This window comes from Ylistrum balloti, unplaced genomic scaffold, assembly GCF_031769215.1.
Source record: "Ylistrum balloti isolate Yb309-2 unplaced genomic scaffold, AGI_CSIRO_Ybal_v1 Utg370158, whole genome shotgun sequence".
In the NCBI taxonomy this organism is placed as follows: domain Eukaryota; kingdom Metazoa; phylum Mollusca; class Bivalvia; order Pectinida; family Pectinidae; genus Ylistrum; species Ylistrum balloti.
Window position 1 is genome coordinate 729,121 of NW_026782155.1, and position 16,101 is coordinate 745,221.

At 35.2% G+C, this 16,101-nt stretch overlaps 1 protein-coding gene across 1 annotated transcript; it reads left to right on the top strand.

Moving 5' to 3' along the window:
• The first annotated feature begins 1,051 nt into the window (after positions 1-1,051).
• Positions 1,052-15,577, top strand: LOC132550941 (hydroxyproline dehydrogenase-like). Its single transcript, XM_060215043.1, has 9 exons — positions 1,052-1,327; positions 1,988-2,178; positions 2,775-2,904; positions 6,103-6,189; positions 6,440-6,517; positions 7,178-7,324; positions 7,792-8,069; positions 12,451-12,539; positions 15,423-15,577. The coding sequence occupies exons 1-9, from the start codon at positions 1,052-1,054 to the stop codon at positions 15,575-15,577; spliced, it is 1,431 nt and encodes a 476-aa protein (XP_060071026.1).
• Positions 15,578-16,101: the final 524 nt, after the last annotated feature.

Genomic DNA, 16,101 nt, shown 5'->3' on the forward strand with positions numbered 1-16,101 from the left:
GTATGCATGTATGTATGTATGTATGTATGTATGTATGTATGTATGTATGTATGTATGTATGTACTTTGTATGAAAGTGTGCTAAAGACTGATGTCTGTATACATGTTTATTCTATTCTATAACTGTCTGACCACCTGTGTTGTCTTCGGAGAGGACTTATATAGGCTTATGCCTGCTGTCCGATCCTATTAATGCAATTTGTTTTTGTATTAATAAAATATTTTGAAATAAAAAAAAGCTAAAATGTTAACAGGAATGAATATCAATTACAACATTTACAGGAATGAATATTAGTTACAATGTTTACAGGAATTTATTATGATTTAGATACTTGTTATGTATGAGAATTCGAAGATTATATGAAAAAAGACCAAAATTATGAGAGAAGCGTCTTTATTTATGAGCGTCTATACAAAATTGTTTTGATGTAAATATGTTGTGTGAGAAAATAAAACAATTGTATGAAAAAAACCTTTATATGTTGCAAAGTTTAAAATGTTAAAGATTCAAATTCACTGGAAGGCATTTTTTCTTTTCATTTTTTTGATTGGACTATAGCCCAACCTGTTATTAAGAATACCATTTAAACACTTTGTAACACAGTCTCACAAAAAACTTACCTTTATCTGGATAAATACGATACGCAGACTTACAAAAGGTCAGATTATCGAAATGACGATGAAGGTATATTTCGTAAGTTAGACATCTGACACTTCTAATGGAATTCGTGTTCCAATGGGTAATCACATGGATAAATAAAAAAATCTCATCGCGTAGCTTTTAAATGAGGCCACTACATGTAAATAGATACATCACTGTATGTATATAATGTATATCAAGCTGGCCTAGTATTTATTCAGTAAGGTAAAACGTGTGAAGACCTCAGAGGAGTTTATCGGTTCTCTTACAATCTAGGTCATTCACACGCACGATTTAACTTATCATATTGTTCGCTTCTGTTACAAACATATTTGGGATACAGAGAAATGACGTCGATGGTTCGGGATACAGAAGATGTGTAATATCTATCACAAAACAGACCAAATCCATAATGGCGGCTCTGTTTCTTCCTCAATTCAGAAGACTTTCTAACCCGGCGTTTGTGCTTACATTTACCAGACGCTATCATAACTCGGAGAAAATCGGCTCGGAATTTTCGGCATCTGCAAGTTTTTCGGGAAATGCAGAACGTACAAAGTTTTCAGAAGATATCTATTTCGATGACTACAAAAAAGCCTTCCGGTCAATGTCGAAATGGGAGTTAGCTCGTTCCATCGTTATTCTCAAACTTTGTGCCAACAACAAAATGGTCGACAATAGCCTCACGGTAAGTTACAGTTTGTTTAAATCATTGAGAAATATCTTATGTGTTTGTGCGATATGAAACTTGACACATCTGACGCTTGTTAGTTGTTGTATACTTTGTACTCATTGGAACAAAATGAAATTACTTACTTAGATTGACTGAGATTTACATACCAAGGGTATTCCGATGAAGTAGAAGACGCTTATTCTTCCGGAACACCGGGTCTTATTCTCCTTGTTTTTTCAGTAGGGTGTGTGCAAGTTGTTTTTGTTCATATTTTGCCCCGGTTTTATTCAATCCTGGTTTGGATAATAATTATCTTGACATATTAGTATTTTCTTGTTTGTGTTTGAAGGAAGTCCATCTTTAATCGCACCCTGGCTGGATCTCAAACTCCAATTTCTAGTACGAAATCGCTGTCCTCTTGATAGCTCGATTTGCTTCTGAAGGGTAAAGCTTAATAACAAGAAGTATGCGCACGATCCCTTTATACACAGAACTAGTATTGAGAATACGAAATTATATGCTTGTTTTGGCTTAGGAAAAAAACGCTTAACCCGATCTTTGTACATTTGTAATGTTCTGTGTTGTCATTTATTCAGTTTTTTTTCTCTGAATCTTATTTCATTAAACCCTCCTGAAATTTATCTAAGTCTGAACGAAATAAGTAATCGTTTTCAGGTGATGAACACTATCCGGAAAGTACTTGGTGGTCGACTGTTCGACAGGGTAGCGAAGGGGACAGTCTATGGTCAGTTTGTGGGCGGAGACAGTCCGGAATCTCTCCAAAAGACAGTAGCACGATTACGTGATACCGGGATAGGCCCTCTGGTGGCGGTATCTATGGAAGAAGATACCACGGATGACGTCATGTACGAGTTAAAAAGCTCTTATATGTTAACACAAAGAAAACGTATTAAAAGTATCATGATCAGGGCCCGAGGTAAAAATTAACCGAGACGCCTTAACGAAAAAAATATTCTGACATCTAAAACTTTTTTCATACAGAGTTGTCTTTCCTTTGTTTGTTGTCATTGACTACCCATCTATAGGTAACAAAGGTCGTTATTTATTTCTATTATTATTGTTTATATCTCTGCTAGGATTCGAACCCCGAACCGCTGGCATACTAATCTGACGTTCAACCAATCGAGGTAAAGAGAAGGTCGAGCGCTATATTGCGACTAGTATTTACAAGGGTTACATACTCGTCTTCAAATTTCCATGGGTTACAGGTTTGTCTTTGGGACAATGTTAAGTATTATTCCCGAATTCTTACAATGGCGCCACTATAACAGTGGTCATTATTTAGTTCAATGCCTCCAATAGGATTCGAACATAACCCCTGGCTTACTAGCTCAAGCTCAACCCTTCTCTCTAGGCGAGCGATATACTCTCGTTAGTATTTACCACTTTTACATATATGGTATTGGTCGTATTTATCAATGACATTTCATTTGTCAAACAGAGAAGCTGACAGAAAGTACGATCGGAATTTAAATGATATACTTGACTGCTTGCGCGTCGTTTCCGGTCTCAACGACCCCCATCCTATGATGCAGGTGAAAATGACAGCTCTACTCCCAGCTAAACTTTGTGTAAGTGAGCAACTTTTTTAACAAATACATTTCCAATGACAATGAGCGGATGCTTTAAAAGGGGATTGGGTTTCACTGTGATACATTTGTTATCATTACAATGAATGTGATATGCATTTATGAGCAAACTGCATCGCATTGCAATCCTAGCACAAAATTGTCTCTTGGTATTGCAGTTATATTTTCAAATCCAATATTCATTTCAGGAAATGAAATCCAAAACTACAAGGAAAGAATTATCAAGTTGTTGTTGACAGATAATGGCATTTGTGTTTGAATCAAGCTCTCCATAGTTTTAAACAAGACCACTCTGCTTATATGAAAGAAAACATGTACCACATTTATCACATATTCGGGTCTGTAATTCAAATATTTCACCCTAATTCAACTTTCAAACAGTTGTTATTGGGGATGTCGGGATGGTATAGCTGGTTAGACAGATACCAATTGTTTATCGGGAAATGTTGAAGGCTTGGTATGCCTTCCAGACAGTAAATGAGGTGTATTATAGCAATATGGATACATGTTTCCTGTATGAACAACCATTGGTTTTCAATCCAAAACTTGTGAAGAATGGCAAACCTATTTGTATCCATTCTTTTGCTAAGACTGGGATAGCTATAGTCAAACATTTAACACATGAAGTTGTATCTAAATTCCTTACTCCTAATGTTGTAGCTGATGTTGTAAAGGAATATGATCCCAACATCTCCGTAGACACAGTTCTATCCAATTTTAATATTAGTATGAGCTGTATTCCAGCAGATTATAAGAAAGCCATTTTAACTTATGTACACGTTAATAGGAGAAAAGAGTCCAGACCAGACAGTACTTATAAGCATATGAGATGAGCTTATAAGATGGTAAAGGAACCACTGTACAGCTCTATTTATGGACTACCCGGGATACATATGCATGCTTCATTCGCTATTGTTTTAAAAGTCCAAAATCTAAGGATTATTGGTCAGAGAGTTTTCAAGATGTTTATCTTCTACGTGTGTTTTCTATTATGTATATGCCATGTTTGCCTTGTGATATTATTGATGCTCATTATCGAGTTGTACATAACACAATATTTACTGTGGACGAGTTAAAGAAAATTGGCAAAGTCAACAATGACACATGCCTTGTTTGCAATTCAGAGAAAGAGACGTTGCAACATCTGTTTATTGATTGTTCGGAACTTTCTGGTTTCTCGGTTCATGTCCAAACTTAATTGAAGAATCTTTTTTTAAACGCTGATCACAGTTACCTAGCAAAAAATGTTAAACATACTAATTCCTTTTTCATCAACTTCTTTTTAGGGGTTGATGTTGTTGTAACCATTTTAAAGTGTTGTTATATGCACTGTGAGTCTTCGGATTTTTCTTAATCAGTTGTGTTACCATGTTCAAATTAATATGTTTTAGATTTTTGATGGTGTAAATGTGAATACCTTTCCTTACCTAGTCTACATAACTGTATATATATATAAAAGTGACCATTTTTATACGTTTGCTGTCCTTGGTGCAGTATATCCTCGTGACCTATTCTCTAACACGCGCTCCATTAGATTACTTACGGTTTCGAGTTCTCTTACACATTACACACGAGATCTAAGAGTTAAAGATGAAATTAAGGCTATATCGTACCTTATACGCTTCACACAAGCCTTAAGTCCTAGTTAAGGCTATATGCCAGGTACCTTACTTTGCACTTGATTAAGTGAAGGTAACCCTATATACTGCACACGTGATGAAGCATGTAATTAAGGCTACGTAGTACCTTACATACAGTAAAATATAGTACCTTACACACTGTAAAATGGTTTGAAAATATAGTTAAGGCTGTATGGTACCTTACACACTGTAAAATTGATTGATGATATAGTAAAGACTATATGGCACTTTACAGACTTCACAATGAATTGAGGATATAGTTAAGGCTGTATGGTACCTAACACCCTGTAAAATAGATTGAGGATGTAGTTTAGGTTATTTGGTACCTTACACACTGTAAAATAGATTGAGGATATAGTTAAGGCTGTATGGTACCTTACACCCTGTAAAATAGATTGAGGATGTAGTTAAAGCTGTATGGTACCTTACATCCTGTAAAATGGATTGAGGATATAGTTAAGGCTGTATGGTACCTTACACCCTGTAAAATGGATTGAGGATATAGTTAAGGCTGTATGGTACCTTAGACCCTTTAGAATGGATTGAGGATATAGTTAAGGCTGTATGGTACCTTAGACCCTTTAGAATGGATTGAGGATATAGTTAAGGCTGTATGGTACCTTAGACCCTTTAGAATTCGATTGAAGATATAGTTAAGGCTGTATGGTACCTTACACCCTGTAAAATGGTTTGAGGATATAGTTAAGGCTGTATGGTACCTTAGACCCTTTAGAATGGATTGAAGATATATTTAAGGCTTTATGGTACCTTACACCCTGTAAAATGGATTGAGGATATAGTTAAGGCTGTATGGTACCTTACACCATGTAAAATGGAATGAGGATATAGTTAAGGCTGTATGGTACCTTAAACACTGTAAAATAGATTGAGGATATAGTTAAGGCTGTATGTTACCTAACACCCTGTAAAATGGATTGAGGATATAGTTAAGGCTTTATGGTACCTAACACCCTGTAAAATGGATCGAGGATATAGTTAAGACTGTGTGGTACCTAACACACAAAATATTAGATATAGGGTTAAGTTAATACTACAAGCTGCTTTATCGTTCACGTGTGATTTGGGAAATAGTAAAACCTATACGGTTCCTCAAAATCAACACCAATATTGATAATGAAGTTTATAATATATGCAAATGTTTTTTCCCAAAGCACTCTTTATATCGACCTGTTTTCAGTACCTTTAAAACGATACCTATGATACACATGTCTTGCTGTTTGTATTTCTTTTCACTTCAATGATTTTTATTCCAAAATATGTGTGATTTGCGGTTTTAAATGAATATACAACAGTTATATTTTGAGTTGTGTGTAAAGTACAGATAAGCCTGTCAGCAAAGTATGTCAATAATTCAAAACGAGGCGTAAAAAAAATTATTAAGATGTACTGCATTCGCCTAATTCTGGGCCAGTAAATCTGCTTACATATTGAAATATGTATCCAATAAATGATATGTAAAAATCTTGTAATTCCTCTCTTCCATATTTACTTGTAAAACGTAGAAACCTTCATTACATAGGAAACGATATCTACGCATGTTCCACATCCATCTCAAACAGGTCACGTGGTTGAGAATGTAGCCAATGGGATCTTGAACGGAGATGAGGTAAAATAGAAATAACACTATTCCGGTTTATTCCGTCTGTAGAAACAAAACAGTACATATGTATGGCCAGTAGCCATGGCTGATTCTTGGCAAAAATTCAAGAAGTCTTGTAAAATAACTTGAATTTGCTTTTTCCATAAAAAATTAATAAATAATAACACGGCTAATTGCAAACACAATGAATCGATTATAACCATCCATTTGGTTTGAAATTTATTTATTTTATTATTACGTTTTTTTTTCGTTTTAGATATCCATGGATTTTCTGTCAGAAATTGAGAAAGCTGAATTATCCAGGGGCTTGTCACGACTTCAAAAACTCTGCAAGGTATTTTGTTACACCGTGTGTAATTTGTTTATCTATCAAGAAAAAAACCCAATTATTCTTAATCAAGAAAATACTACCATTCAAAGCAAATGGTGATTTAAAATACAGTGATAAAAGTTTAATTTTTAGATTGACTATCGCAGTGAGGTCAATAGAATCGGTAGCTGACAAGCGTCAGTGTATGTTCTTTCTCAATGTTTCGATATCTAAGTATACCATTTGTAACAGTTGAACCATATGGGTACCATGGTATCAGACAGAAGATATGTTGTGAAAGTTCAATTCTAATGTCTGAACTTTTTCGTACTATGTTAAGGAATTAAACACGTTGTAAATTATCATATATTTGACTGATTTTAAGATAAGACTATTTATGATGCGTTTATTCCAGAGGTAGTCATAAAAGCATTGGTAAATATGAACAAAGGTAACATGAAATTAAGGACCTTTAGTTGTGGTCAATATGCATGGTGTCATATCGACCGGGTTGAAATGTTATACAGTGACCTCGAACGTGGTCAGTATTTTTCTAAAACGTTGATATAACACTATATTGACCTCAGAGAAGGTCCATATCTGATAAGAGTTGTAAGAAATTCTGAGTGGAGTTTTTAAATTTAAGGTTTATAAATGATGCATTTTCTTTCCTTCTAAACAAAGGCTGCTATTGATAAAGGTGTCATTGTGATGGTGGACGCAGAATACACTTACTTGAATCCTGCTCTTAATCTTTTATCCTTGGCCATGATGTTAGTCTGTAACGGACGAAGGACGCTTGTATATTACACTTATCAAAACTATCTCAAGGTTAGTATATTTTAATTAATCGTCAAATTTTACACACAAACAAACACAAATAATGATAATTATAATAAAGATTTGTCATACTTAATCTGCGTGTATATGTAACAGACTTAAACATACACATTATCCTCTCTCCTAACTGACAGGGACAAATTCAAAACGCTATAACTTATCACGGATGCATTGTACTGATATATTGCGCACTTACTAGAAATGTTGGGACTAGCTCGTGGATTTAAATAAATTAGAACTCCACTGGTTACGAGATTCGTAAACATCACTAGTCACCATATTCGTTAAACGTAATGGTAAGACCACGACACAGACGAAAAACAAACACCGATCAGTTAAAAAATAACGTATAGATAAACAAATAAAACTACGTTAAGATGATTTGATTTCCTCGTTTAATCAAAAAGTAAGATTATTTATATCTAAATTTCTGTATAAATCATTGTCTCCATCACCAGGGAATGGATGATTACATGAAAACAGACCTGTCCTATATACACAGTCACGGGGTCGGTTTCGGAACAAAACTTGTACGTGGTGCGTATATCGACAAGGAGAGACGTCTAGCCCGGGAGGTAGGGTATTCCGACCCCACAAACCCCTCACATCAGGCTACGTCAGACACATACCATCGATCCATGAACGTCATGCTTGACAACATCGCCAGGGATCCGAGAAAATCATCCGCCATTATCGCTACCCATAACGAGGCTACTGTGTCGAAAGCCGTGAGAAGGTGATTATATTAACCTAAGACAATCGCCATACTAATATTTGCTGAATACCTTAGTAAAGACTATTAGCTGACAACCATCATCATATACGGTTTCTAATGAAGGTAAAGTGTGCGTGTATTTTTTTATATATATAACTTCCATGATTATGTAAGATAGCGAAAAAGAAGGCGTTTTTCATTTATCGATTTATTCTGAAAGGTAGGCAACAACAGGACAGGACTATATACAGCTACAAACTTGTCCGAGACAATTCATAGCCTATATGTCTAGAATAACTTCTCGAAGGACTGCAGTTAATTTAGTGATGGCAACTTTCATAAATACCATGACTGGTCCATTTTAGTGTACATCGTTGTATCGCGGCATTCCGCACACTTATCAATACTTCGAAATCAGAAATCTTTAGGAAAATAAGGAACTTTTGTAACTTTTTGACAATATCTAATCAGTAACGATTGAAGTAATACTTTTCAAGACCAAAGGGAAGTAAAATGTCATCATAATAAGTGCAGCGGTGAAAAAAGAAGTTATATTTTATGCGACCGATTTCTCTACATGAACTCCTCCAGACAGACAACAGAGAAACTGAATACAAATTACAGTTTGCAGTAGGCGATCGTGTCTTTACTTAACTACAAGTTTAAAATGTTGTTTGTCTCTTTTATGAACGTGTTATGATAACAAAATAAAAAACCGAATGTGTTCGGGCTCCTCTTACTTGCCATGTGTAACAGCTTACCTTGATTCTACACAGTATCTACCGTACATATAAATATTTAAAGCGACTATAATGTTAAAAAAACTCTACGAGAAAACGATATAAAACGTTCTATTTTCCAATAGTATGTTACAAAACTGAGACTTTCTGTTCATTACTTGAATTAAAAGTCACTGCAACCATTTTTTATTGATATCTAAAAAATAAATAATGTAAACAGTGCGGTCTTGATCTAATTCATACATTACCGCTCGTAACCCTGATGCTGCGCATGCGTATAAGCCTAGAAAGAAGTAATATGGCGGACGCAAATACGAAAAGGCGACGAGGAGCCAAAACAAAACGAATTACTAAGATTGATTGTTAAAAAATATATAATATAACGATACAGAATTATTTACTGCAAACAAGAATGAGCAGAAAGGCACAAAAGCAAGTGTCATACATAAGACGTGCATTTGTTTACACTTTCCTCGTAATCCTTTTTAGGCTAAACGTACTCAGTACGCATAGCGTAAATAATGCCGCGATTTTTCAAATCGCTATTTTAAAAGCATCCAAAATTAGTTTATTTTTTTAATAACAATACAATTACTATATATTTAAAAAAAGAAGCACAGTGTGGTTAAATTATTGATAAATTTTGAACAATATATTTTACGGAATTCTCGACATGACGTAAGCGTACAGAACACTGTCCGTGCGAGTTGGCGCCATGATAAGAAGCTAGTCTGGGGGTTTTGTTTGAATTACCAACTAAAAGCACTTATAAACAAACAAAACTTACAAACAGAACATCAGTTTTGCTTTAATCCTTGTCGTTGTGGCAAGATCGTCTTAATATATAACTTCACTTTACCTCATTAGACGTCACAAAATTGGACTGTTCGTCCTACGCGCACACTCGCCGATATGACACGTTTTCAGGATTTTCACATCCACCGCCATGACACTTTTTCAAGTTTTTGAAGATAAAAAGTTTGCGCTTCGTAGGCAAGGTACATTTGGTGCTCATGATTTATGAATGATATATTTTTAATACTGTACTGATCATGATGTTGACTTTGTTATAACCTATATTTTTTGTCTTTTAGTTTTATTTGATGAAGGTTGATTGTGCTGATTTCTCAATGTTTGTTAATGTGTATCAAAGTTCCTTGAAATGAAAATACTCCTTTAAACAAAGCGCGTATAAAAAAACAAAATATTCATGTTTATAATTATCAATTAACTAGAACGAAATATTTCCATAACATATTTATTCATTTAGCGTGTCATGGTGACATTATCTAATGCATTGGAGATCAGACATAATAGTAGCTATAGTGAAAATATTGTAAATTTTGTATATATATTGAAGTCTGGTTTAATCTCATAGAACCATGCCTTTATAGACGTAATTACTGGAAGAAATGTCTAACCATGATACTTCAAGGAAGATAGGCATGTAAATACATTTAATGTAATTACTTACACTTTTATCTATCTGAAATGCTGTGTATACCTTATCTACTTTCTTCAACTACAAATATGATTATAATAAGTAAGGACTATTACTTTGCAATACATTCAAAATAAAGAAGTAGGTATAAAGTCCTTTCGATTTGTTTAAATCCTCATATTGATAGGATAGTAATTGCAACATCTTGGGTATTTCAAAGGTTTTATTTAGTCAACTTCATCATAGAGCTATTTGTCATTTGGCTTGTTAGCGATAAATATATGGTTGTGTGTATTTTATTTTTCTTTTTTTTTACCTATTTTTATTTATTCACATTATTGTCGTCAAATTTGAAATAAGAATTAAAGAAGATATAAAATCGCTTAAAATTAAGAAAAATAGCCTCTGGTTCTCTTATTTAAGGAATTTTTGCATTCCAAAGTGTAGGAGTATGGGGAAAGTAATATATCTTAGCGGTTATTTGTGAACATTTTTCAATACGTTTAGCCTCTCAGTACTTTGATTTTCTTTACGGCGGAAGTAAATGACTTCGTCAAGTGACAAGCCATGTGACCCACTCGGCTTTCTTCGTAATAAACCGACCGTGAACAGGTATATGAACAATAGCTAGGAAAAACAAAGTCCCGATGCCGAAAATATGTACAAAAACAACAAAATTTGACGTTAAAGGCGCATGTATCGCTATTATAGATATATTTTATTATTCATAAGCCGAATTCTCCATTTCCCGATGTTGAAATCTAAGGTAATAGCCACTTAAAATCAATCTGTTCACCCGGCCTAGGAGAAAATTCCATAACTGTTAATCATGTAATAACATTTCTGTATTGTTCTATGAAAGTTTATACATATGGAAAATAAAGAATGCTAGTGTAATATTATAACATTTTCGTTCCGCCTATCAAAGCACGTGATAAACATTCGTGTTAAAAAAGTGCAAGAAATTCAACTATTAGAATCCTTCAAGTCATTTAGTTGATTTTACCGCTTAATTGTCACCGGAAGTTATACATTTAATTATTTCTTTGATCCTCCCATAATTATCTTGTGTATGTTACAATATTTTTACACACGCACAAATGTACCGTGACATTGTGTGGAACTGTGTACACGTGCCATTGTTAAGATATCTCTGTTACTGAAATCTTATGATTCCGTGTCTGACGTAAAGGTAATTAAATGTCGATTCTCACGATCCTGTAATTTAGATAAACAGTATTTGATCTGGTTTGTATAGAGAAATACGTCGCAGTTAGGTGAAGTATGATATTTCAAGGGAATCACAAAAAAGCGAGATTATATGAGAAGTGTCTGCCTTCTGCATTACTGTTCACATGAGAAGTCGAAGTAACACTTTATATGTATCTTTTTCACGCAACAAATCATCGCATGAAATTTCTCACTCATTCGTCACGAGTTTTTTTAGACTACCTAGATATAGGTATTGGTGCATTTTTTAACTGCGCTGTATCAATGGCATTGCTATGTGGACAACCATATAACAGAACCCTAATCGCGGCCTAAACCCTTTAAATGTTGTCATTTCCTTAATTATGTACAGATTGCTCTTGGTTTCTAGCTGTGCCTTTTTGATTTTGTAACTGAATAGGAAACAAAAAGATTCAACATTTATAGAACAAAGGAATATCTGGAATCTTGCTAGTATTTTTTTCCATTGTGACATCGTAATGATAATACAATGCTTGATTCTTACCTAATTAGAAATGTAACGCATTAATTGACTTTCTTCGATTTGGCTACCTTTGCCCTTACATACTTCTATCAAATTTTGTTTTGAAATCTGAAAAGCGTAATGTATACTTGACTGATGAGTTTAGGAATTATTTACCTAAACTGTAGCAAAAACACGTATGTTTCAGACGATTCTATTTTAGCCTTTATGGTATTGATATCGAGCTAGAAATATCAATTTATTATTATTATTAAAGTCGAATTTCGTTATTTCGATTTTTCGACGTAGGAGGGACCGTTGGTAAACTTCGGGTTATCTGAGTATTCGATTTAAGTAAGATAGAGTGTTTGGTGAAAGTTTTGCTGGTACAGAAGAAATATTCATAATTAAAATTGGTCTTCTCGTTGTAAGAGTTCGAGATAACGTTATTCGACTGTATTTTATATAGATGTAGAATTGTAGTTTTTGTATTTAGGTTTCACTTCGCAAGCCGTTCAATTGTTTCAGGATTATGGACTTGGGGATCAACCCGCTGTGTGGATCGCTTTTCTTTGGTCAACTGTATGGGATGTGTGAGCACGTAACCTTCACGCTAAGTAAGATAAATTATCATAGCATTGTAGAACGGGAGTTCAAACAATTCATTGAGTGAGATATAATTTACTTCAGCAGACTGAGTATTACACTATTGTTTCAGTTCCTAATCGCTTTAATACACTTACTTCCATACTCCTTTGAGCTATTTAGAGCGTCAAGACAGGTGTCTTCGATGTGGCCCTTAAGACATGTTTTTTTGCAGCCTTCATTATTATCATCATCATCAGTAGCAGCAGCATTCATTCATTCATTCATTCATTCATTCTTAATCATAAAAAGATGAAAAGTTGTTTTTTACATTTATGAAAGTGGTGTTCACTGGAACTGATCTTGACAGTAAAAGAGTACATGCGTTTAAACAATTTTGCGTCTAACATCAACTGCAATTTGAACAGTAGCTTTATCCTGAAGAAGCAATGCGTGTCTACTAAAGCTTCCTCTCTACTTTTCTTTGATTGGTAACTTTTCTCACTGCTTCATTTGGTATTCATAGTAAGTACTACTGATGAAACTACCAGCATTTCTTTTTATCCCAAAACACACTGATTCTGACAGTTGCTGTATGGGTTAGGTTCTATTCCGGAGAGAGTCAGAATGTTTCCATTGAATCGACTTTTCTGTGGTGTCTATATCTAAGTGACAAATGTTCAAAGAAACGGATGAAAATAAATAACCGTGCCAAACTTTCGATTTCCCTTTCAGATATACTGATAATGTTCCGCCTTTATGTAACAGGAAATATATTTACTAAGTACATCGTATATACCCACCACAACTGTGAATCAAGGGCACGACAGACTCTTCTTTATCAACCGCTTACAGCGTGCTTTTCAACGAAACCAATACGGACAGCATTGCACCAAGCTGCTTGATACGCGGAACGATATCAATATCCCAAATCACTGGTGTTTAGATTTTGCTCTTGATTTGATATGCAGGGGCTTGATCCAAATATCACTCTCGTGTAAAATATCGGATTAAGATATGCAAACTGCGACATGGGTTTAAAGAAATTGAGATAGATAAAACATTCATCACAATGATCAAACCTGATCATATTCTCTTTATTGTATAATACGAAGTTGGACATTTTAAATAGTCGTTGGTATACTTGTTCTCATTTTGGAACATGACTTTACTTACTGGGATTGAGGTCACGTAAGTGTCAAGCGAAGGTGAGCAGTGGCTCTCGTGTGGTGAAATATTTTTTTGTAATTACCTATATTCTAGGACGTACTTCTTTGAGAGTGTTGATATCAACGATGTATAAGTGACGAAGGAAGACTAAGACCCATAATTTAACTGGAGTACTTCTGTGCGTTGTGGCTTAAATACTTGTTTTGCTGTGACCAGTTGTTACTTGTACCTGGATTCTATATTTAGCCTGCAACACATTGCCTGTAAAACCGGTATAATGGACTCTCACTCAGGTACGTGCCCGAAAACCTCTACCTCAATTTCTGCTAAAACCTCCGAAGAAGCTATGGTCCTCATTAATCCGTTTAGGTCAACCCAAGACTCTTTATTTCACAAAAGAAAAACGATGAGCAGTCCACTCACCCCTACCGATGAGTTAAATACGGAAAACAAAAGATTCCTCCAACGTCCCTTATCACACCTTCTACCCAGCTGATATGTCTTCTGATGCAGCTACATTCATCATGTTTTCATCTGAATTTCTTAACAAATTCGATGAAACCCTGGCTTCTACCCTTGTAACAATGGTTTCGAACCTGTTACTCAACTCCATGAAGCCAGCTATTGATAGTGCTGTCGCTCTGGCCCTCTCGGATAGTTCTGTCCTTACCTCAGCTGTGAACAGTAGAGTAGAAGAGGCGTTGATCCCCTACAGGATGCTATCAATAAACAGGGCTCTCAAATTAGGTATTTGACTGAAACTGTTGACAAACTGTTAGTTGATTGTGATGATCAGCAGCAGTACTCGAGGCGCACAGTTCTCAGGCTCCACAATGTTCCATCATCAGGTCATATTCGGGAGTTCGATACCAACCGGGCTGTTCTGTATATATGTCGGGAGATTTGGGTTTCTTTGTCAGAAGGAGACTTGTCCAGAAGCCATACCCTCGATAAAGTTCGGAACAACAAAGTAACCGTTCATGTCCGTCTCCTGAGGTATACTGACCGACAGAAAGTATACCAGGCTAAGTCGAACCTGAAAAACAACCCGAACAGAACATTCATAACTAGAAGCCTCACTCAGTACCGACAGAGTATTGTCAACAGGCTAAGTGAGTTATGGAAAGGCAAGTGTATACACTCGCACTTGACATTGGACGGCTAGATTTTCGTCAAGTCGACATCTGAGTCGCCCAAAACGCTTGTAACATCGCACACTGGTGTAGATCGACTCAGTGATATCAGTGCCCAAACTCAGCAGCCCCATCCATCATGCTCCTTCATCGAAGTCATCTTCCCAGGCATCCCAATCACTAGACCCGCCCACATTGCATCCGTCACAGGCATCTCAACGTTCCAGTAACAGTAACGCGAGTGCATCGGACAGAACTCACATCTAGTGCATCATCGTTACCTGTTGCACTCACTTGTGTTGACTTAAAACTGTGACCGTAGTGTACATAGGATTATACACGTAGTACAACCGAAAAAGTTGGTCGATTCGGTACCTTCTCGTAAACTTTGTACTCTCCACACTGGTCATGTGTCTGATGAGGGTGATCGTGTAGTCATGGAAACGTCACACTCTAATCTTCTACTTTTTATAAGAACATATCTTGTATTAACATTGCCGACCTGAAGAAAATGTTCCAAAACAAATACAAAATATCTTATTTTTTAGTAAATGATGAAAAGAGAATCGTTTTAAAATAATTTTGATTGTCTAAATTTATGATTTCACACAGGTGAGTTAAAGATGCCAGTTTACAAGTCCATACCGTATGGATCTGTTGAGGACACACTCGCCTACCTGTCAAGAAGAGCTATGGAGAATCGATCGGTATTGGAGAGGGTACAAAGGGAGAAAACTCTGATGTGGAAAGCTCTGAAGGAACGCTGACTCCACTCTGAGTAGGATAAATCAGATATCTCGATACTGAAAATGATTTGAAGCATAATAATGTTTTTTTATGTGTTAACAGTTTCTATGCAAAATATGTCAACTTTGCCTATTGGATACCGTATAATATTTAAGATACTATATGTGAGATTACCGAATCACCAGATTTTATGTCGGAAATACTCGTTATAGAGGTATCAAAAGACAGGCAAGTGTACACATTTTTCGTTTTATAAACGCTGACATATTTCTGTATATATCAGCTTGTATATCTCATATACATGTAGAGTCATTTACTTCGTAGTGTAATGATATATATATATATAAAGTGTTTTTATAAACGTTTATCAGTTCTTGCTTTCCATTTGATCGCTAAACTATGAAAAAAAGAACTTGTTTGTATATTTTTCTAATATGTGTATTTTTATAAGAAGTTATATAAATTATATTAAACTATATAAATTTTATGAAAAAAGTGCCTTATTTTATTTTCAAATATTTAAGCTTTGAACTGTTACCAAATG